This window comes from Hippocampus bargibanti, linkage group LG11 (assembly GCF_051943395.1).
Source record: "Hippocampus bargibanti isolate YZ-2025 linkage group LG11, ASM5194339v1, whole genome shotgun sequence".
Taxonomy (NCBI): domain Eukaryota; kingdom Metazoa; phylum Chordata; class Actinopteri; order Syngnathiformes; family Syngnathidae; genus Hippocampus; species Hippocampus bargibanti.
Window position 1 is genome coordinate 20957210 of NC_142744.1, and position 25195 is coordinate 20982404.

The window sequence follows — 25195 nt, forward strand, 5'->3', positions numbered from 1 at the left end:
TGGATGGGACTCGGGATGGCTAACCGAAGGGCGAACAATCCTGATCATGAAGGATTCCTCAAAGGGTGCAGTTCGTTCCGACTATCGGCCAATAACCTGTCTCTCCACAACATGGAAGCTCATGTCTGGCATTATTGCGGCTAAGATAAGTGGACACATGGATCAATACATGAGCAAAGCACAGAAAGGCATTGGTAGAGATACTAGAGGTGCCAAACATCAGCTGCAGGTTGACAGAACAGTCGCAAAAGACTGCAGGTCCCGACATACCAACATGTGCACAGCCTGGATTGATTACAAGAAAGCATATGACTTGATGCCACACACATGGATCACTGAATGCTTGGAGTTGTATAAGGTCAACAGGACCCTGAGAGCCTTTGTTGCAAACTCGATGAGGATGTGGAAAACCACACTTGAAGCCAATGGCAAGCCACTAACACAAGTGACCATCAAATGTGGCATATACCAAGGTGATGCACTCTCCTCACTGCTGTTCTGCATTGGACTGAACCCCTTCAGCCAAAGAATCGGCAAGACAGGCTATGGATACTGCCTCAGAAATGGAGCTACAATCAGTCACCTCCTCTACACGGATGACATAAAGCTGTATGCTAAGAGCGAAAGGGACATAGACTCCCTGAGCCACACAACCAGGATGTACAGCAGTGACATCGGGATGTCATTCGGACTGGAGAAATGTAGTCGAATGGTGACTATGAGGGGCAAGGTAGTCCACACTGAACGGGTCTCACTCCCTGACGGAACAATAGCAGACATTGAAAACAGCTACAATTACCTCGGTATACGACAGGCCAATGGCAACCTCAAACTAATAACAAGGAAAGCGGCTACGACAAAATACCTTCAGCGGGTGAGGCAAGTCCTAAGAAGCCAGCTCAATGGCAAGAACAAAACTCGGGCAATAAACAGCTATGCTCTGCCAGTGATCAGATACCCTGCAGGAATAATAAGGTGGCCAAAGGAAGAGATTCAGACCACGGATGTTAAGACCCGAAAACTCCTCACCATGCATGGAGGGTTCCATCCCAAGTCCAGCACCCTGAGACGACATTTTAATTGGTTCCCAGACAGAGTGTGTAAAGCGAAAAGTGTGTATCCCAAAAATTAATTTCCCATAGGAAACCATTAAAATGAGAATAATCCGTTCTCAGGTGCCCATAAAGCATAATTTTCCACTTTCTAATTTTCTAAGCCTTAAAACTACACAAAATATACCTTATTTTATGTATAATAAATGTGCTATAGTATTATGATTAAAGAAATAAAATGTACTATACAATAAAGTCATTTTAGTTACCTTTGTGATGGTTGTTAATGGCTTGATGGAATGGAGTGTCCGGTTTCCTCAGCAGTAAACACTTGATGAGGAACATAGGATTCTTTCACCATATTGAGGAATGATCCCTTGTAGGTGCTTTCTCTGTGATAATTGTATCTAGTTCTTCATCAATTGTGATCTGTTTCGCTGGTTTGATAGCTTTTTGCATCAAGTGTACAGATGACTTATGCGGGTTATTTGTGGAGCCTGAACAAAAGTGTGAGTGTCAGAATAGTGAGAAAATTGATAGAAAACAGTCAAAATATCCCAGATATTTTAACTGTTTTCTATCCATTTTCTCACTATTCTCAAACTCTAATCGATAGAAAACAGTTAAAATACCCCATATATTTTAACTGTTTTCTATCCATTTTCTCACTATTCTTACACTCTCACACTTTTGTTTTTTTGTTTCAAGCTCTGTCATCTCCCTTTCGTGCGTGTGTTTTCTCACTCTCTCTGTATGCCTCTTTAATGCTTAACCCCCCGCGACTGCTGGGTTCTTGACCAATCACGTGGCTTTATTCGAAGACGCCATTTTGTTTTTGGAGAACGGCCTCACTCTCTCTCTGTCTGTAACCCCATCCCCCACTGCTGCGTTCTTGACCAATCATGTGGCTTTAACCAAAGACTGGGGGCGGGGAATAGAGGACAAACACGGTGGCCACCATTTTCTTGTTAGGAGACCGGGCTCGTTCTCGAACGACACATCACTCATTGTGGCAGCTCCGTGTGTATCCCGAAAAATAGTTCGTCTGCCAAGGTAAAATTTTCATAAATGTAACGTTCGTCAGCCGAAAAGTTCGTAAGCCAAGAGGTTCGTGTATATATATATATAGTATATACATATATATCCACACACACGCTCGGACTTAGGTGAACGGCGAAGGAAAAAAGTGGTGGCGGCGTGGGCCCGACACAGCATTCTCGTTGTGCTGATCCCGCGCGCCCGAGCGCAGACGGCCGACCCGCTTTGGCTTTCGCCCTGGCCGGCGTCAGGGGACCCTCGACCTGAGCGTCGACTCCCCCCCGCCGGTGCCATTGTGACAGGTAGCGCAACACCAAAATTGTTTGTACGCGTTTGTGAATAAACTGTTATTTTGTATGCTCATTTTGTGAAATACTGTAATATTCTCTGTTAAGATAAATAAGGCATGCTGAATGTTGAGCAGATCTCACAACGCAGCCACAACGCTACATATGGTCCTTTGATAGCGATTAAAAAAATAGTTATACAATGCTGAGAGAAGCGGTTACGCTCTGTGCTCCGTCAAATAAACATCGTACTTGTTCAATCTAAACAAGATGGACCATCTTGAGTCTTTATTCTACTAAATGCATCGCAAACACTGTTGTGATGATCTGCAGCGTTGAGAGAGAGAAAGAGAGAGAGAGACAGACAGAGAAAGAGAGAGAGAGAGAGAGAGAGAGAGAGAGAGAGAGAGAGAGAGAGAGAGAGACAGACAGACAGAGACAGACAGAGACAGAGAGACAGAGAGACAGAGAACGAGAGAGAGAGAGAGAGAGAGAGAGAGAGAGAGAGAGAGAGAGAGAGGGAGGGAGAGAGAGGGAGGGAGAGATAGAGAGAAAGAAAGGCACAACAAGAGAACGAGAGAATGAGAGAACGAGAGAGAGAGACCCTATTTTGTTTTGTTTTAATTGAATCTCATCGACTGTGTGAGAGTATGCGCTTGAAAATGGAAGCAGCCATTGGAAGCAACACTGAATGTGCGCCGCTGCTATCCAAGATTTTGGTACTTTATAAAAGAAATCTAAGAAAAGTTCTACTCACCTGTACTGGATGGTTTCTGAAGTCGTCGACGCCCTCAGTTTGGTCATTAGGATTCGTACAATATTGAAGAGGAAAACAAAGTTTATCTGAAAAAAAAGAAAGATAGCAAATCAAAGTGGGAAACGATGAGTTGGAGGAGTTGCTGCAACGATATCATTCCCTTGTGTTTGTTTGTGTGTGCATGTGTGTGTGTGTGTGTGTGTTTGTGTGTGTTTGTGTGTGCGTGTGAGTCTATACATACGTCAGCAAAAAGACAACAAAAAAAGCCTACATCACACTTATATTAATCCTCGTGAAATAACCAAAAAATGTATCGTATGAAATCCTGCACTGTACATTTGTATACTGACAGTGATACTGACCAGTAGCACAAGAATGACAGGCCCCTGGTAAATGTAGTCAATGTATTTGCCGGGGTCCTTCCCGAACCAGCATCTGTTGAGGGAAAGCACGCAGTGAACGGCACGGAAATACACACCATTGACTGAACTTGGGGTTATCATTTTTTGGAAGAAATGTTAATTTATTGTCACAATATCAATAGAAAAGACCAAAGTAGAATTTTTCTTTTTTTCTTCTTCATTTTCTGTTAAATGTATTAACTAATTCGCTGCCATTCCCAAATTTATTCGGGAATTGAAAAGTGCGACATGGAGCGCCATTCCCAAATTTGTTTGGGTTTTGTTGTTTTCTTGCGGTGGTGCCAATAAAGCGCTGGTCAGCAATGTTTTTCCCTTCGGCGAGGGGGCAACATTTGCCTTTTGTCCATGTTCGCGCTTTGTTACAGGTTAAGCTGTTGATTAAAGCGCTGTCCAGAATCAATCAATATGTATTGTATTGTATTTTATTTTGTACATCTGCCCCCATTTCAAACTCAGCTAACTCATATAACTTGGGAATTGACACTGTTTTCTGATGAAAGAAGAGATTCTAAGGTTTCTTACACTGAGTTAAATGTCTATGTAGTGCTAAAACTCAATATTCTGTAGATCCTGCAATTTGAGTGAAAATGACAAAAGCCCTGGCACTGGAGTGGACACATTTTTGCACATTGTCTGGCAGTGAATGAGTTAAAAGCTAAATTAATTATGCTCACTCATTAAACCACCTACTTTTCATTTTCATAATACAGCTTCCCAAAGCACCAGGCTATGATGATGGGACACGGAATACCTGAAAAGGAACGAGGATTTCAAGTGACTGAATTCAAGATCATAAATAGCCATATCATGAATAAGTACAGTGGGACCTCGGTTTACGATCACCTTGTCATACGGTTTACGAACATTAAATTTATGAATATTAAACCTTGGCATACGCACTACTTTTCAGTATATACACGGAGTGCCGCCCCACCACGGCTGACGGAGTAATTTTTGGCGGAAGAACACCAAACCACACGGCCAAACAGCGTCACAGCCGGGCTATCTTTCCACACCCTCTTTCTCTGAGTGCAAACGTTGTTCGTCTTCACGGATTTATCACGGATAGGTTTGCTGTTATGGGAGCGAAAAAGACCCCACCATAGGCTTGTGTTCAGCCGAAGAAGACAAAACAAAATTACAGTCGTGGAGAAGAAGGAGCTCATTGAGAAACACGAACGAGGTGTGCGTTTGTCTGACTTAATGGCCCAAGAGCAATATGCTAAGTCCACCATTGCTACCATCCTTCGCAACAAAGAAGCTATTAAAGGTGCTTGTGTTGCTAAAGGTGTTTCCGTGCTGTCAAAGCAACGGTCTCGGGCAATAGAAGCGGTTGAAAAACGTCTGTTAATTTAGATTAACGAAAAGCAGCTAGCCGGCGACAGCGTGAATAAAGCAATTATATCTGAGAAAGCACGTCAAATTCACTCTGATATCGGCATGCGGCAACCTGGAAGTTCGCCGTTTATTGATTATTTTAAAGCTAGCAACGGATAGTTCTTTAAGCACCATACAGGGATTCACTGCGTTACTCATTATGGTGAGACAGCCAGTTCAGACTGTAAATCTGCCGAAGCCTACAAGGGATCATTCCTCGAAATGGTGAAAGAAGACTACGCTCCTCAGCAAGTATTTAATGCAGACGAGACCGGACTTTTTTGGAAAAATATGCCTAACCGGACTTTCATAACACAGGAAGAGAAGTCTGAACCCCGTTCCATCAAGCCATCAACGACCATCACAAAGGTAAATAAAACGACTTTATTATACAGTGCGGTAGTAGTAGTAGTGCAAAGTATTTCTTTCATTACAATACAACAGCACATTTATTATACATAGAATAAGGTATATTGTTTGTAGTTTTAAGGCTTATTTATTTATTTTATGGAGACCTGGGAACCGATTATTCTCATTTTAATGGTTTCCTATGGGAAATTCATTTTTGGGATACACGCTTTTTGCCGTACACACTGTCTGGGAACCAATTAAGTGCGGAAGCCAAGGCCCCACCGTATATCATAAACAAACTTTCACAATATCAACTTGTGGCCAACATAAAATGTTTTTGCAGCACAGCCAATGTTTTTGGTAACATTTTAGAATTATTCACTCTCATGCAAGAGGTTTGAGGCAGTCATGAGCTAGTTTGTATTTTAATGACCTTTTTTCACCAATTAAATCATTCAGAGAATCGAGATCACAGTTGGAAAACAGTTGCAAGATAGGCATCAAATATAACCATGTGCAATTGTCCAACAGCAACATCGATAAAGCTCATTTGGCAAATACAAAACATGAAAATGAGCACCTGACTGAATGATAAATGACTGTAAAGCAAACATGACCAAAAAATACAAAAAAACATAAATAAATCATCATATCCAAAACTCTTAAGCTATTAAATCGAATGATACAAATAAACATGTATATACATTTTTATGTAGGAGTACTAGTTAGATATGAAAGAATGCTTGCGGGTATAAACCCCATCAAGCGTGTTACATGTATTCCCTTTTTGATCTGACATTAGCAAATTTTGCTAATACACACAAAAAAAACTAATTACCTTCAATTTGAATCAATCGCAGTGACAGCTCGAGGAAGAGCGGCAAACGACAACACCAATAAAAATAAAAAAAACTGGGAAATAAAAAACACTTCATATTGAACAGGCTCATTTGGGACTACAGTGAGACCTCAACTTACAAACACCTCAACTTACAAACTTTTTGTCTTACAAACGTCAAATTTATGAAAATTAAAACTTATAATAAGCACTATTTTCATAATACACACCCACCACGGCTGGTGGAGTGATCTTCGGCGGAAGCACACGACCGAACAGCTACAGTTACCAACAGTCCTTATAGAAGGTGACTCTCCTTCCATAAGCCATCAACAACCACAAAACAGGTAAATAAAATTTTAGTTTACAGCACAGTTTATTTCTTCAATTACAGTCGTCATGTAATGCGCCTCTCTTTACAAACAGCAATTCCCTTTGACCTTCGACCTCCAACGCCATTCCATCAAGCCATAAATGACCATCACAAATGTAAATAAAGTGACATTATGATACAATGCAGTGTATTTCTTTCATTACAATACAATAGCACATTTATTATACATAGAATAAGGTATGTTGTGTGTAGTTTTAAGGCATATTTAGTTGAAATGTATATTTTATGGAAACCCGGGAACAGATTATTCCCATTTTAATGGTTTCCTATGGGAATTTTTTTTTTTAGATACACACTTTTCGCCTTACACACTCTGTCTGGGAACCAATTATGTTCGTAACTTGAGGTCTCACTGTATTTGCTTAAAAACAAAGACAATGTTTTTTTCCACATTTTCGTATTTTAAACAGTAAGGAATAAGTTGTGTTCAAGAAAGGTGTTCCGTCTTTCTGAAGTACTGTAATCCCAACATTCATTTGTAAGTGTAATGTTAATGAATATTCTTTGATATTTTACTTATTGTTGCGAATTGTATACATTATTTTATCTAGTCAATCCATTTATGGAAATGCATAGATTTTTATTCAAATACAGTAAAGTCTCGTTATATCGATATCGGATATATCGATAGTCCCGGTTATATTGATACTATTTCTATGCACACACGGAGAAAATTACATGCAAACAGGGTCGGATATATCGATAGTCCCGGTTATATCGATATTTTTTCGGACTCCCTTGAATATCGATATAACGAGACTTTACTGTAAATGAATCTAAATTAACATTTACAAAATACATATTCTCTACATGTTTTAATGAGTTCTCAAAATAAATATATAGTGTGTTTGCGTAAATTATGTGTTTTGTAAATCTTGAGTATTTAGAGTATAGGGAAAAGTATTGCTTCTGTACCAATCCCCTCTAAAAATAGCTTATTATCTCTGCAGTAGGGTAAATAGAATGCCTCGCTGAACAGTTTTTTTCAAAGGAAGTGGGTTTAATTTGCTCCGGTTTCCTCCTACATTCAAAAAACACATGGCAGACTGATTGAACACTCCAAATTGTGTTGAGGTGTGAATATGACAACACGTTCGTCTCTCAGTGCCCTGCTATTGGCTTGCAACCTATTCCGCGGTATCCCTCACGTACTGTCCAAAAGACAGCTGGGATAGGCTCCAGCACCACCGCGACCCTTTTGAAGATAAAGCAGATTGGAAAGTGAATGAATGAATGACAGATAAGAGTGACTGACAGAAATAATATTCTAAAGATCTTTTTGTAATGGTGAATGTAGTGGGGAATGTAAGATCACTAACGAACAACGTAGACGAGCTAGCGGCGCTAACGCAACACCAGACGGAGTACCGGGAGGCCAGTTTGCTACTCTTTACAGAGACATGACATTCACTCCGGACACACACGCTGAGTTGGAGGGTTTCCAATACGTACGTGCAAACATGAATGCAGGGAGCGGTCAGAAAAAAGGAGTGGAAATTGCTGGGTTTGTGAACGACAAATGGTGCAATCCTGGAGACATCACAATCAAAGCGAAACTCTGCACTCAGGACATTGAGCTGCGAGCCATGAGCCTCCGACTGCATTTTCTACCACGAGAATTCTCACACGCCAAGGCTGTGATGGCGTATATTCCCCAACGGCAAATGGCAGCACAGCCTCTGATGCCCTGATGACTGTCGTAGACAGGCTGCAAACCTAATCCCCCAACACCTTCCTCATCATCTCTGGGGACTTCAACCATGTCTCCCTGCAGCCATTCCTCCCAACATTCACACAGTATGTAAACTGTGCTAACAGAGACAATAACATATTGGACTTGTTTTATGCTAATGCTAAGGATGCATACAGACCCTACCTCCTACCCCTTCTTAGAAGAGCAGGCCACAATATGGTGTATCTCCAGCCTGTGTCAAACCCCTGGTGCACAGGCAACCAGCTATGACCCGCAAGGTCAGAAGGTGGTCCACAGAGGCTGAACAGGCTCTGCGGAACTGCTTTGAGTCAACCAGGCAGGAGGAGCTCATCACTGAGATTCATGGGGACACATCCAACTGAGGAGAAAGATAAAAGAGGGGAAAAGGCCTACAAGATTAAAATGGAGGAGCAGCTGCAAGCCAGCAATGTCGCTGGTCTCAGGCCACAAAAGCACAGTGACATTGAATGACAAAGGAAAGGACTGGGCAGATGAATTAAACAGCTCTTTCAACCGGTTTGACCAGACGTCTGTCGCCATAACCTCTGCCTCCTGGTTCCTGCCTGTCTGCCACAACCGTGCAGGTGAGGAAACACCTGAGGAGGATGAAAGTGAGAAAGGCCACAGGTCCGGACAACATCAGTTCCCGACTGCTCAGGAGCTGCTCCCACCACCTGCGTGTCATTGTCCAGCATATGTTCTGAGCCTGAAGCTGGGCAAAGTTCCACAGCTGTAGAAAACGTCATGCTTGGTCCCAGTGCCCAAGGTTGTCTACCCAAAGGACCACTGGCGTTGACATCTCACCTCATTACTGGACAGTTTGCCTACCAACCCAGTATTGTGGGGAGGACGCCATCATCTACCTCCTCTACTCTGTGCTGCTGCACATGGAGAATGCTTGGTGCACTGTGAGGATCACATTCTTTGATTTCTACAGTGCCTTCAACACCATTCAGCCCAATCTACTGAGGGACAAGGTGCGGACCACCACCTCACATCTTGGATTACAGGTTATCTCACAAACACGTATGTAAAAGCAAAGAACCGGGAGTCGGACAGGCTTCTCTGCAGCACTGGAGCACCGCAGGGGGACAGTCCGAGCCCCATTCTTGTTCACCTTGTACACCTCAGGCATCAACTACAACATTCCAACTTGCCACCTTCAGATGTCCTCTGATGACTTTTTTATTGTCGACCTCAGTACAGAGGGAGATGATCGGGAATACAGGGGAGTGACCAAGGATTTTGTGGACTGGTGCCAGCAGAATCACCTCCAGATTAACCCCGGGAAAACAAAGGAGTTCTTTGTGGATTTCTGCAGGACACATTCTCACTTGCACCGTTGAACATCCAGGAACGGACATAGAGAGGGTGTCCTCCTACAAATACATGGGTGTTATTCTCAAAAATAAACTGGACTGGACTACAAACATGGATGCCCTGATCAAAAAGGGACAGAGTCGCCTCTTCCTACTCAGGAAACTGAGGTCTTTTGGAGGGCAGGGGTCACTCCTGAAGACCTTCTACGACTCTGTGGTCGCTTCAACCATCCACGATGGAATTGTCTGCTGGTCAGGCAGCATCACCACCCGGGACATTCAAAGACTGGAGCGCTTGTTTAAGAGGGCCAGTTCTGTCCTGGGCTGCTTGCTGGACTCTCTGGAGGAGGTGGGCAACAGATGGACGTTAGCTAAACTAAAAGCTATGAAGGACAGCCCCTCCCACCCCTCCTACCCACCCTAAAAGCACTGGGTAGCTCCTTCAGCCAGAGACTGTTACACCTGCGCTGCAAGGAGTGGTCCCAACGCTCGTTCCTACCGACTGCTGTCAGGCTTCTTAATAATCACATGTGACATAGAAATAGCACAGCCACCTTTTGTTGACTCAATACAGTTACATATTTCAAATATGCTTTTTTATACTTGCAATTGCAGTTATACATTTCAGTCTTCTGATATTTCAATACTTTGTTTTTATGTTTTCATCCCCCCTACACCCCTTTCAATTTTGCTGTTGTCGATCGCAAATTTCCCCATTGTGGGACTATTAAAGGCTTTGTGATTCTGACTTTGATTAACATGAAAATGTCATGATCTGGTTGGCGACCAACGGGGGGCGCTGTCGGCCCCGCCTGCACCTGCACAGGTGCTGGTCGTCCCGATCAGATTGGCGACCAACGGGTTGCGACGTCAGCCCTGCCTGCAGCCTCGCAGGTGCTGGTTGTTTTAATCACTGACACTTAAAAGGACACCCGGCACGACCATCCAGTGTCGGTTCATTGTTTGCTGCATGTTTGTTGCATGCTTTGTCTGCAATTGCATCCAGTGTATGCTGTGCATGTGTTTGCTTAACCTTGGCGAACTTTTACACTTGGTTTTCTTTTGATACTTGTTTCCGTTTTACATTTTGTTCCTGCTGACCTTTATTTTAATACAATTTGTCAAACACAACCTCCTGCTCCCTCCTGCCTGCTTTTTGGGATCCGCACCCGCCATCACCACCTTGCAAACCGTGACAATAAGGTCCCTCCCTCGCCAGAACATAAATGGATGTCATTTCTCCATTGAACTCAGCTATTCGTTTCTTGGGGCACAATCTCATCGAGTTAATTCTCAGCGCCGATGATATAGGATCTGCCTCAGCTGCACCGTCACATTTACCCCTCACTCCCCACTCCGACTCATTCTATAGCCAGTGCAAAAACGCATGTCGAGCTGTGACATAAAGATAAGGAATGTCAGACTTATTTTCAAGGACGCTTCCAACAATGTTTACGTGTGTACGTATTTGTTATGCCTGGAGGGAAACTGCGCTGAGACGCTGGTGCTCCCGGAAAAATAATGCGACGTGCGTGCAAACTGTACTGACATTTTCCGCGTGGCTCTCAGAAGGAATAAAAACCTACAGGATGGTATGACACAAATACTCAAAGTACAGTGGAAGCTCTAAAGCACCGGTGTGCCAAATCTGGCCCACCACATCATTTTATTCGGCCCCCGAAAGCAGATCAGTGTTGTCAAGTGCCATGATGCTTGCCAAAGTCTGGACCAAAATTTCAAATTGTCCCAGGCAAACCACAATAATACTCTGATGGCAGTTAGATGGGAATCATGCAAAGCCACCTCGTTATGGCCATAATGTTATGGATATTAACTCAATCACTGCCAGTCGGGCTAAAATGTGACCACTCTAGTGCCAGGGTTTTTGTCATTTTCACTCAAATTGCAGGACCCACAGAATCTTTTGTTTTAGGACTACATAAACATTCAATGCAGTGTAAGAAACCTGAGACTCTCTTCTTTTGTCAGAAAAAAAGAGTTCATTCCCAAGTTATATTGGTCTGGAGCAATATGAGGTGCAAGTGAGGGCGGCTGTACGAAAGGCAAATGTCGCCCCCTCGTGGAAGGGAAAAACATTGACAGAGGTCTGACCAGCGCTTTATCGACCACCCCTTTCCTTGCAAAAAAAATGAATAAACAAATTCGGGAATGGAGCTCCACGTAATATCTTCAATTCCCGAATAAATTCGGGAATGGCAGTGAATGAGTTAAAAAAAAAACAAGAACATCATGGATCTTATTCGTCAAATTGTTTGAAAAGCAGCAATGAAGAAATAAATAAGTGGTAAATAATTGTGATTGACTGCCTGTGACAATACACTGCAGACATGGAGTTATTCTGCCGGCACACTCATGGGCATGTGAAGCCAGCTACATTAACCGAAAGCTACTCAAGGCTCACTATGAGTGTTACTAGATTCATTTCAACATTATGAAAGAAACGCAGAGGCCTAAAGTAAAGTTTTATTGCCAGAATTTACGTTTATTTATTATCCGTCTATTGTGATGGTCGTGAGCATGCTGGAATCGAAGTAATCCACCATTTAGGAGCTGCTTTATATGGTCAATGTATCACAGAAATATTAGCCTGAGTAGAAGGAAATTACCTTCAATATTAAAATTTACTGCGGCACAGTGGAACCTATTCATGCAGCATTGTGAGCCTTTCTGGTTCACACTGCCGAGGCCTAGTTTGATTCCGGGCCTGTATGCAGTTAGCATGTTGTCCCTATGCCTTTGAGTGGTTTCTCCAGGTACTGCAGTTTTGTCTTACATTCCAAGAGCATGCATGGTAGGTTGAATGAATGTTCTAAATTGTACCCAGATGTGATTGTGAGTGCAATTGGTCATTTATGTGCCCAACAACAGGCTGGCAACCAGTTCAGGGTGTATTGTGCCGGCTACCCAGAAGACAGCTGTGATAGGCCTCATCATGGTAAATATGATTAGTTATGAAAATAAATTAAGATCAGACCTGGGCATCATTCACTTTGTAATTATCAGTTGTTCCGTAAAGGGGTGACAATTCATCGCCATGACAACCCAGTACACACCACCTGCAAATGAGCGCCGTCCTCACAAGAAAGAGCAAAACTTCATGACCTTTTTTTCATCTGAGAACATGACACACACCGCTTTGGCATCGTTCTTTGCAACCTTTTCAAGCAAAAAGCAGTGATACACGTACTGCAATACCATGCATGCGACATGACTTACACCAGCCGATGCAGAGGAAAACCCACTTGCGCAGCTTATCAGTGGAGTAGGTCATCACGATGGCCGTGTGCAGGTAGCAGCCCTCCACGAACATCCAAAAGAAGTTGGTGACCACAAAGTAGTTGTATATGGTGGTCATCAGGCGACACCATGGCTGCCACACGGGAAAGATATAATGAGTGCATCGATTCAAAACGCAGCCACAGAGCAGCGCTTACCTCGTTGGTCTCGTGGATGTTGTGGTCTATGAGCTGCAGTAAGAACCACATGACGTTTCTTAGAATGAAGGTGGTAATCAAGTTCCAGTGGATGATGTTTCGCAAACACCGAATACTCCTAAGCAAGAAAAATGTTGGATGAGTTTTGTCTCCTGGGTGGCCTGTGATTGTCCTCGAAAAGCTGGATGAAACGGCTGGGAAGATGAAACTCCCCAGCTAAATTTGTTGTTAACGCCACCCGACTCTGAGTGAATGAAAAACATCTGTTGGATGAATGGATGCAAGAAATGGAACAGTTTCCAATCTTTAGGTAACTGTCACAAATCATTCTTTGATGCCATAGCGAAATAACAGAAACAAGGTCACACACGCGACTTAAAGGACAACGACACAATTTTTTTGTTTCCTAAATGACATCAGAAAAACGTTTTATATTATCTAAAATACCCAAAACACGCAGGCTGATATTTTTAGTCCAATTAAAAATACTAATAAAAATGACTTGAAGTCTCCCAAAACTACTTCAAAATAATCTGAGAAAGTTTCATCTTCAGAAGGTCCCGCCCCCTAGTTCGTGACGTCATGCCAAGACGACTTACCTTGCTCAAGATGTAAAACAATGGCTTCAGATTCGGAGAAGGTGCTTTATTGTTACTCATCGAGTTATGAATATGATTCAAATAGTTCTGAAGAGGAAAGCATAAATGTTTGCAATCGATTAAAGAAGTTCTTCCGGGTCATTTTGAGGCGTCAGGACTGATGTGTAGCACCCAGAACATGCAGAAGATGGTGCCCAAGCTCCGTTGGAAATGGGCTTATTTGTCTGCTGGGAATTTGTGTCAGGTAGTATCAAATAGTAGTCTTGGTGCAACACACAACGATTCACCATCGCGTTATTTATGTGTTTTCCTTCTAATTTCGCCATCAACACGGAGCAACACGAAGTTTTCAGACCAAACAAAGTACCCAAAATGCATTGTGTGTTACTTTCTCGGTCAGGGGCGTTCCTGTCGTGACGTGACATCAGGAATCATCACCAACTCAAAAACAAGACTTCTGAATATTCAGCGCAAGTCTTAAAACGTAAAATATAGCTATATGCGGTGGAATCTTTTTAAAATACGCTCAGTAGAAGTCATTTGAAGTGATTTTGATAATTATGGACACAACTTGTCTGGAGGCGTCGGTTGTCCTTGAATGCCAATTGGCAAATGACTCATTAAGCTGGTGTTGCACCAGATTCCGCCTCTATTCTGATGTAGATAATTTGTCACCAGCTGGCATTTCTTTCAGGCTTTCATTTGCCACTTTTGTTTCTTAATCACGATGTATGTTACTGGGTAACCTGAACAATCACACTTGAGGTAGGATATGTACTTTGTGCGGTTTGGACCCACATCCAAGCAGATTTCACACCAATACAATGAGCTGTATCCCCACCTCATATTGATTATTTCAGCCTTTAATCGCAGTCAGCTGCTCGCTAGGAACAGTGCAGCCAAGACCCACCCTGACCTCGCAGATGTAGGTGTATATTTCAAGTTGGACATGCAAAGAATCACAAGGACTGCAGTGAAGGGGAGTAGAGGGCAAACATTCATCATAAACGGCTCATATTCATGCAGTGCAGAGCTGCCACAATCTATTATGACAAGGAATCGAGGAAATAGGAGAAGAATATTCTGCTGCTTTGAGATGGTATGCATCACAGATAGGAATATTAGAGCACTATTTCTGTACTTGCCTTAAACACAGGAAGAGGATGAAGGCAACTAATAGCGCCCCCACAGAGATGCAGTGGCCCAGGTAGTTGATGATCAGTGCTATCTTGTAATGCACTGGATACATTCTCTGAAAGGAAATATATAAAACGCCCACAAACACACGAATTACATGTATGTAATATATCACCATTTCTTTCTGATAAATTGACATAAAATAAAATACTCTTGCTACATTTCGACATTGAAGCTCAGCATCTGGCTACCAGACAGACTGGCTTGTGATATGCTTTTGGCATAATGTCAGACTCACTAACACATTTGAAAATGGATCACGCTAACAAAAATATTAGCGTAGAATAAATCCATCCTTCCATTTCTGATCTGCTTTATCCTCACTGGGGTCTTTTGCATGCTGGAGCATTTCCCAGCTATCTTCGGGCAGTAAGCGCGGTACACACTCAACTGGTTGCCGGCCAATGTATATAATAAAATAAAATAATATGAAATAAACAAAAGCAAAGGGAATGCGTGTGTATTTGCATCACACTCTGGCTAGCGGATTTGAAACATGTGACCCTTGCATCATGTGAACAGGTTAAATTGAGATAAACAAAAGGAAAGTGTGTGTCGTCGCATCACACACAGCACCTTGGCTAGCAATGTGCTACCGGAAGGACATCAAACTTGAAACACATTTGAATCACAGAGTAGAGTAAACTGAGCAAAACAACATACAATTAAATAAAGATATAAGCAAAGGGAGGCCGGCCCGGTAGTCGACTGCCGGCTTCACAGTGCAGAGGTCGTGAGTTCAAGACCCGGTCCGGCCTCTCTGTGTGGAGTTTGTATGTTCTTCCCGGGCCCGCGTGGGTTTTCTCGGGGTCCTCCGGTTTCCTCCCACGTTCCAAAAAACATGCATGGCAGGTTGATTGAACACTCCAAATTGTCCCTAGGTGTGTGTGTGAGAATGACTGGTTGTTTGTATCTGTGTGCCTTGCGATTGACTGGCAATCATTTCATCAGCCTAGTGCCCGAAGACGGCTAGGATAGGCTCCAGCGCCCCCCGCGACTCTAATGAGGAATAAGCGGTCCGGAAAATGGATGGATGGATAAGCAAAGGGAAAGCATGTGCGGTCGCATCATTTCACTCCATCATCAAATACAACCACGGCTTGTCTTTTGGCGTTTGGCAGCGCATCAAACTTAACGCAACCTGGTAACTTATTTAAAATGGCATCACACTGTTGTAAATTTCAACAGAAAATATAGTAAAATGGCATTGAAAAACTATATTACATGATGGACACAATCACTCTGGGAATATAAAAGACTGAAGCCTTGAGATCAGATACAAGTCTTTTTCACTCTTTTTTGTCTTGCAAGTAAGATAACTGGTTCAGTTCTGTTTGTGCTCTTTGACAAAAAGCACCGAGTAAAAATGTCCACTGCTCTGCCAGCTTCTCTTGCGAGATCGCCATCAGCTGCCTGCTGCCATTGGATTTGTCATAATATTATACAGTAGTTGCAAATGGTATTGTTAAATGTTGACGAGGAACAAGGAAAAACAAGAAATTCAATAATAGGGTCCAGCTGCCATGATGAAACATTTGCAGATTACCATGACCTAAATGTCTGAGAATTAAAAAAAAGAATAACATATTTATCAGCAATTTGGTGTTATTTGATGACATTATACAGTACATTAAAGATTATTTGGTGAATTATGCTATGAAGAAAGCAATGTGTGTCACTCCCCATGTTTCTACTCTGGCGTTTTTTGTCCTTTTTTTTTTGCACACTCCTGAAAATACGTCACTAAGCCTCTACATCCAAGCTTGTTATCCAGGCAATTTTCCGACAAGAAGGACAAGCAAATGCCATTGACACACTTCAAATGTCTTAGGATGTCTAAATTTGTGTGAGGAAAAATGGAGCAATAGCCAAAAATATACTTGAATGGGGAAAAGCGACACGCAATTGGGCCACCACAACTTTCAGTCAGCCTTCTACTTTGCCTGCAAGCTTCAACTCAAGTAGGAGCTGATATTGCAATGACAGACGGGCAGGGGCGTCCAGAAACAAAATATCTCGAGGGTTTAATTGGGCGACACTAAAATTAAAATGCAGTTCTTTGAGTTGGCAATTCAAAATTTAGAACAGAAAAAAAAAACACTTACCTTCTCCTCTAACATGGGCACGCAGTTTGAATAATTGCTTTTCAGTGCCCATGTGCCGTTTTCGGTACATTCTCTGTATGCACTCCCTGAAAAAAAGAGAAGACAACTTCAAACAAACTACCGTATTTTCACGACCAAAGGACGTTTGACGTGTGAAAAGGCGCAGTCTCATCTATGTGTGCCATTTCTGTATTTCACATACACATTGGGCGCACCTGATGATAGGGCGCAAGTTTTATATACCGGTACATATCCCTCTTCTGCCATACATACGTCCGCCTTACAACAACACTCAAGCATACAAGTGTGTGTATTTAAAAAAAACAGATCGGGAGCAAAACTGAGTTTGGTAGTGCTTTATTTATTAATTACAAATTAATAACATTTTGTAATCATCAAGGGCGTCGGCATGGTAAAAACAAGCACATTACCGGTAACAGTCAGTAATCAAACCTATCAAAGTCCTCATCCTTTGTCTCAGAATCGAACAGCTGCGCTAAATCCAACATGGCAGGTTCGCTTTCCTCATGTCATGATCTGGTTGGCGAGCAACGGGTGGCGCAGTCAGCCCTGGCTGCTGCCTCGCAGGTGCTGGTCGTTCCCAATCAGTGACACTCAAAAGGACTCCCGGCACGACCATTCGGCGTCGGGTCATTGTATGCAATTGTATGCACTGTGTATGCATTGTATGCTGTGCATGTGTTTGTTTAATCTTGGCAGACTTTCTTTATTTGATACTTTGTATTTTTTCTGTTTGAATGACTTTGATATTTTAGATTTTGTTCCTGTTGACTTTATTTTAATACAATTTCTCAAACACAACCTCCTGCTCCCTCCTGCCTGCTTTTAGGGATCCACAACCGCCATCACTACCTTGCAAACAGTGACAGAATGACCCGACCAACCATCGGATCCCGCAGGTACAATGGACCGGTCTCATTTCCACCCAGTGCCGGGCAGTGCAACAACCACGTTAGCCCACGCCTCGTCGAGTTTGAATTGCGTCACTCGACGAGCCGTAACGTCCACGTCAACGTCCGGCCGAGACCTCCTTCCAGGTGGCCGTCCAGGGTGACACTGGGTGTCTGGCAGTGCACGCCCACGTCCAGCCACGCTGTCGTGGATGCGACTCAATTCAACATGCACGACATTTGAATTGAGTCGCATCCACGACTAGCCGTGCAACGTCAGCATCAACGTCAGTCCGAGACCCCACTCACCGCTAGATCCTGGAGCTGCTATGGACTGGTCTCGTTTCCCCGGTGCCAGCAGTTCGCGTCAACATTAGCCCACGCCGTGTCGAGTTTGAAGTAAGTCACTCGACGAGCCGTAACATCCATGCCAACGTTCGGTCGAGACTCGTTCCCATACGGCCGTCCGGGGTGCCACTCTGCGCCTGGCAGTGCAACGTCAACATCGCGGCATGCGTCCTCACATGATCGTGCGAGAAGGGTCGCACACACGTCCATGACGATCCGTGCCGCGTATTCGTCCACGCCAGGCTGAGTCCCGTTCCCATCAGGCCGCTGCCCATCATATGCTGGAGAGGCAATGGTTGCCGTCTCCACCATCGTTTACTGGCGAGTTGGACCTTTTGGCAGACTGTTGGGACTTCTGAAAGCAGTCCCTTGAAGGGGGGGGGTACTGTCATGATCTGGTTGGCGACCTCCGGGTGGCGCTGTCGGCCCCACCTGCACCTGCACAGGTGCTGGTCGTCCCGATCAGTGGCGGACTGCCACGTTCGGATTGGCGACCAACGGGTAGCGCTGTCAGCCCTGCCTGCTGCCTCGCATGTACTGGTCATTCCCAATCAGTGACAGTTAAAAGGACTCCCGGCACGACCATTCATTGTCGGGTCATTGTTTGTTGTATGCAATCGTATGCACTGTGTATGCATTGTATGCTGTGCATGTGTTTGTTTAATCTTGGCAGACTACTCTTGGTCTTTATTTGATACTTTCTATTTTTTATGTTTGAATGACTTTGATGTTTTAGATTTTGTTCATGGTGACTTTATTTCCATACAATTTCTCAAAAACAACCTGCTGCTCCCTCCTGCCTGTTTTTTGGGATTCACATCTGCCATCACCACCTTGCAAACCGTGACACCTCACTGTCAGTCACTTTCAGTGCCGTGCGGCTCCTCGGAAATTATGGCGGCTTTTCCGAAAGCTCGAACCACCGTGCCAGCAGACACGTTAGCCCAAGCATCCACAATCCATTGCCAAACTGTAGCGTAACATTTAGTCCGTTTGCTGGAAATGTCACTTTAGGCAAAGTCTTTCTTTTAAAAATCTCCATCGGCGGCAGTATCTCTCCGTTAGCATGGCAGCCAAGCACAACAGTAAACGAAGCTTTTCAGAATAATCCGCCGGACGTTGATGCGCTACCGTAGTCCTGGTCCACATGGAACAATGGCACCGTTTCATAAAACGCCAGCACCAAGACGGACCTCCTTGGAAAAGTTCAATTTTCCTTTCATCCACTAGCGTTACTGCTCTGAGTCGGATGGTGACAGTCGAAACGCCCCTTCCGCTCGCTCTTTGCTTGACGATCCATTGATCGAGTCTTTCCTCCAACTCCGGCCACTTTGCCTTATGTCTGCGAAAACTCAGCTGAGTCTTCTTCACCTGTCGGAGCTCGTTCTCCAGCTTCCTCCACTTGCGAACCATCGACTCGTTAATGTTATATTCTCTTGCGGAGGCTCGATTTCCATGTTCCTCGGCGTAGCTGATAGCCTTCAGTTTAAACTGAGCTTCATAACCATGTCTCTTTGCCATTTTCCGGGTTGTTAAAACAGCAATTTTCTGCATAAAGCACATACCTGTTATTTTATACACAATCCATGCCCACACATCCCCCCTCATGTTCTCTACCACGTCCTCCTCATGGTGGTCTCTAATACGTCCGCACATAGGACGCATTGCACTACAGGGCGCACCGCACATTTTGAAAAAAATCTGAGACGTTTATATGCGCCTTATGGTCGTGCAAATACGGTAGACATAAAGATGTCTGCTTCATCGAGCCAGTTTTTGCATTTTGATGGCGAAATTTCTACCATTCCAAGTCACTAATCGATCTTTACTTGTTACCAGACCGGTTTAATGAAGGATGGTGGGGTGAGGTTCAATTTGGATCGTTCATACAATAGCTTGCTTAGGCAAAACAGGTTAGGCAACATTAGTAATGATGATGAGGTGATACCGGAGGGAGTGAGGCAAACAGGCCAGTCGTTAGTCAGGAATGTAGGAACAATCAGTGGGGCCACAGGGAGTGGTCCTCTGCTCCCCCCCCAACCTGAGAGTAGGGACGTATCATAGCTGTGTCCGGCGCCACCATGTCTGGACATTAGGGATATATAAATAGGGCCGATACGACCAATAAGACTTTAGTTCGCTGACGAAGCCTCTTGGATAGGAGGCGAAACGTCCGACACCTTCAAAAAAGTACAGATGACGGCTGAAGAAACCTTCTCATCGATGGACCACTCCTGTACGACTGAGAGTTTACACAGACTTAATTAAACACAGTTATTACAACAACTACATCCTCAGCTCAACAGTCGACTCTGCAGGAGCCCGATGAAAATTCTCATAATTTGAATAGAGTAAATTGCAGCAAGGAGAGATTGAAAGCAGCTGCCAAGGACTACCCAGCGCTTATAAGCCGATTTTTTTTTAACTGTAGTTTAGATTAAGAACCTGGAAAGTTGGAAAATTTGTATTCTGAATACATTTTGTGGAAGGACAGACAACAGCGATATTAACAGTATAAGAGTACATATTTTTGAAAACACGAGAAAAGCTGCCCCTTTTGTGCAGCGGAGTGCAGGACGATGGCGGTTAAAATTCAGCGGTGCGTACCTTGCAGTGCAGTGCACGGACGGAAATTACAAGCAGGACCACTGAGGCGGTCGATTGAGTGGAACATGTCGCCTGTGGCGTAGAACGCGCTCAAGAGACAAAATACATTGTCGTCAAATGAGCAGGATGGTCGCATAGGCTACATGTGTGGCTTCCTTGAGGAGAATTAATAGACAGCAGAGTTAGAGCAGATGTGTAGTGACAAAAGACATCACATTTTCCCATTTTTTTCCCATGTGAAACGTTGAGATTCTCAGCTGATACAAAACAAAAATGCCACGAGGGTGATGCAGAGGAACTGCAATCAAATCCAAGAAGCAGGAGGTTGCCTCAGTAGAAGGTCAGACACAATGTTTTCCTTTTTGCATGGAGCACAAAGCCGACAGTCCTCATGTTCAGCGAAAAAATAAATAATGGCTTGAATACTGACGAGCGGACGCCATGCGGCATGCTGGTACGCTAAAGTTGATCACTTTGATCAAAGTTGATCGTTTGAAATGTGAGCATCGGTGCAAAACAACCAGCCCACCCACCCTATTCGAATGCAAGCATCCGGTGGCATTTAAAACAGCCTCTAGTGGACTCATAGGAGGCAGCCGCACAAATAAATGCCAATTGGTATTTTTATTACATTATAAATAGCATTCTTTAAACTGTTGGTGCTATCCTCTTCCGCCTCAGTTATGTCATTATGACACATGACACGATTACAACTATTGATGTGCTTCCTTCAATCTTTACGGAAAAGAAGGGCTGGTTTATTTTTTGCATTCCCTTATTGCATATATCTTGGGCGACGTGTGAGACCAGTCGCCGACTCTTAATGAGAGTAAATTTGATGTCAAATTGCCAATAATAGCATTACTGTCATTCATTCATTCATTCATTCATTCATTCATTCATTTATATTCCGGATCGCTTTATCCTCACAAGGGTCGCGGCACTTTATGCAGCCTATCCCAGCTGTCATCGAGCACTAGGTGGTAGGCGGTTGCCAGTCAATCGCAGGGCACACAGAGACAAAGATCTAGGGACAATTTCCAGTGTTCAGTCAGCCTGCCATGCATGTTTTTGGAATGTGGGAGGAAACCGGAGTTCCGCCATATTGACAACGACAACATTGCTGATGCTCTCTTCCAAATTGAGACCAACGCAAACCAGTTTGAGTCTGGCCTCTTCCACTAGCTCTGCACCTTCCTTGGGTGCAAACAACGTCAGACAAATTCCTACCATCTTGGTGCCAACGGAATAGTCGAGCACCTTAATTACCAAATGAATGACTCCCTACAATACTAAGCACTGGTTTGACAAGCTGCCACTCGTCCTGCTTGGTTTTCGCTCCACCCTAAGGCCAGACACTGAGACTGCCTGGTAAGGTTTTCAAAATGACCTAGCCAAAGACAGGTTCCATCAATGAATTGCTTCACCTCTTATGTAGATTGGTGAAAAGCCAGCAGCCCAAGTCGTCACGAAAGCCCAACCTGTCAAGGCAGGTTGATCTCGAAATTTGGACCTGGTTTCCTCCGCTTGCAAATGTCCCCGCTGTGGGACGATTAAAAGCTTTCTGATACTGATTCTGATCGAGTGCAGAAGTCCCTCGAACTGCCTTACATGGTCCCTTCCATTGATCGAGGGGAAAAAAAACCTTCAGACTCTAAATAAACGGCCGTGAGGACACAAACTCAGTCAAGACCAATCGACTCAAGCTTGCAGTCGTAGAGCAACAATCTCATTGCTCACCAACAGTGACTTTCGCCAATACCAGCAGTACATCCTTATTATTATTATTCCATCTCTCGATCACAACATTATCCATGGCTGTTCACTCTTTGATGCCCAGCACTCCACTTCTAAAATAGTGTCTGGCACCTTCTTCAAGCTAAACCACCCTCAGGAGCCGACATGTCTGCTTCCCCAATCACTACACCTCGTTTTAGCGATTCTGCCCTGGAGCTCGAGGTCGGACGGACACATATTTCTGTCATCTGTATGTTTCTCGTCTGTCTAAACATATATTTTTCTACACTTACGATTTTTTCATGTCCTCTTTTCTCATTCAACTGGGGTTTAGATAATGTGTTTATGAAGAAACACACATCCCTTTACTTTTAAGGCCAGTGGCGATTTGATTAGCGGAAGCTTGTGACCCAAGCTAAAGATCACATCCAGAGTATTTTTATAACTCTGATAGTGATACAGACATTAGAAAATTGTCTGTTCCACATAGCATTATAAACCTGTGATAGTCGCAATCGAAATGTATCTGTAAATTGATGAATGAAGTTAGTGTAATAGGCGGCTCACCCAGGGGCTCCGCGACAATGGTGAAGCTACATAAAAGCAATGTAATTTCTAGGGGGTGTCACATTCTTCAAACTGATCTCGGGAAGGGCACCATCCACGCCAAATGGCTTCATGTGGGAAGCCAACCCAACCTTTCAGCGTTAAACTGGACATTTCAATATGGCAAACTGCACGCATCTAACATGGTGGCTTGAAAACAAACACCCAAAGTTAGCGTTGAAGTTGTCGGGAGCTAATTATGAGATTCAGGCTGCGCTTTCCGGAGTTGTTGGCTTCTTCAGGCGACTATCACACCACGTTTGTGAAAGCAAGCAGAGATGGTGTTGAAACACAAGTGTGGGAGGGTGGGGGAGTGTGAGCGCTTCCATTGACGCACAGCTAATTCCCTTGCACTGGTGCGAGAAAAATGCATTTCTAACCATCTGCACACCACGCATGAAAAAGCACTACTGCAGCGATATTATTCTTTTGACTTTTCACAAGTCATTCCTAGTGGAGAGCGGGGATGCTCAAGTATCTGACCAACACTGGGATGGATATGAAACGCCATCTTTCACACGCTGTCAACATATCGCACCTCCTCTGTGTTTCGTCCTTTCTCACCGCCGCAGGACGTGCAATTTGTTTTCCATGCATATTTATCACTAAAGGCATGAAGCAAATTCTGTATATAATGTGAAAACATATTTAAACATTCTGTTATTTGATTTTACAAAACCGGCAAAACTATATTTACCCATAGGACACGGATGAGCATTGTGATGGCTAGAGCACATAATGACACACTAGTGGACGAAATATCTTGAGAAATTGCACGTGAAGAATTGAAAAAGTTGAAGCTGAACTGAAACGCTGTGTAATTGATTACATTGATCAAATGGAGACTATACCATCTGTCATCGATGGTATAATGCCCAGATGCATCACCGGATTTTAAAGCAAAATTAAGTAAGCTCAGAAACCTTCTATTTTTATATAATGTGTTTTTTATTATCGACTTCATTAGTTGAATATCTATTTTATGATGACGAGTTCTGAACCTTAGGTAGACCACCTTTAAAGCGAAGCAAAAAGAAATCCCCCAAAGCAATTGGGATGAGTGCACAGGAATGTGCTTGCATATATCAAAGCAGAGCCGCTTTGCCATTGCATTGGCATTTATTGAATGGGACCAACAGTCAAACACACAGACACTAAGCGAGAAAAGGACAAGGCTTCGTTCACATGGTAAAAAGTTAGAAAAAACATTAAATACATAAACCTTTCAAAGGGAGGTACAAGATCATTGGATTTTACAACTTTTGACCAAATATTTGTTTTTTTAATCACTGCAAAAATATTTGACGTGTCTTTCACAGGGACTACAAAAGAATAATGCAGCATGGATGTATTTAAAACCAAACAAACTAAACAAAACCACAATAATCCGAAACACTCTGTTTCAGGATGCTCCATAGTGGTGTTGGCACTTCATGTTGTGCGCCTCATGCTGGAGCTCAGAATTTTCCTGTTGCTGGTTGGTTAGTGCAGCAGTTTGACAGCCAAACCGCCTTCTCACTTGACAGTCACAGGAGGTGAGCATGACTCAGAGAATGTTGTCACACTGACTCAAACAGCAAATAGCTAAATGAACATAGAAGCAATTGTCCAAATAATCAGACAGACAAAGAATGCAGTGTTGAAGTTACTCATTTTGACTCTGCGTCGCTCGGAATTCAACCCACGATCTCTGCACTGCGTGCTCACCAGTCACCCACAAAGTTGTTCGATGCATCTAATCAAATGCAATACAAGGACTGTGTGAACACGATATTCAGCTTTCTGCAGGTAGAGCCTATTTAGGTAGGGGGGGTCTGTTTGCTTAAAAGTTGGTAGAATAAGGTTTTAAATATTTCATCTTTATATGAAATGATAAAACCTCAAGTGCTGACGCTGGATGGTCTCCACTCTTTTATGACAGATGGTCTAGGAAATTTGCTAAGCAGCCAAAAAGCATTTTCAGGTGTCTGTTGTTTGAAACGCTTCATGGAAGTCATCTTTCATAGACAAGAATAAGAAGAGGAAACCCGTTATTTGTCTCATATGAAGAAATTCCCAATTTGCAACTGCAACTTTTGAGA

General features: G+C 43.5%; 1 protein-coding gene across 1 annotated transcript in view; it reads right to left on the reverse strand.

The window, feature by feature from the left end:
* The window catches only part of crhr2 (corticotropin releasing hormone receptor 2), a 73144-nt gene that overhangs the window by 11754 nt on the left and 36195 nt on the right, over positions 1 to 25195 (reverse strand). The window contains exons 3-9 of the mRNA XM_089008621.1: positions 16906 to 16991; positions 14749 to 14855; positions 13005 to 13122; positions 12787 to 12940; positions 4247 to 4307; positions 3497 to 3569; positions 3135 to 3220 (exon numbers count right to left, since the gene is read on the reverse strand). Coding sequence (XP_088864747.1) covers positions 3135 to 3220; positions 3497 to 3569; positions 4247 to 4307; positions 12787 to 12940; positions 13005 to 13122; positions 14749 to 14855; positions 16906 to 16991 — 685 coding nt within the window. The remainder of the gene's footprint in view (positions 1 to 3134; positions 3221 to 3496; positions 3570 to 4246; positions 4308 to 12786; positions 12941 to 13004; positions 13123 to 14748; positions 14856 to 16905; positions 16992 to 25195) is intronic.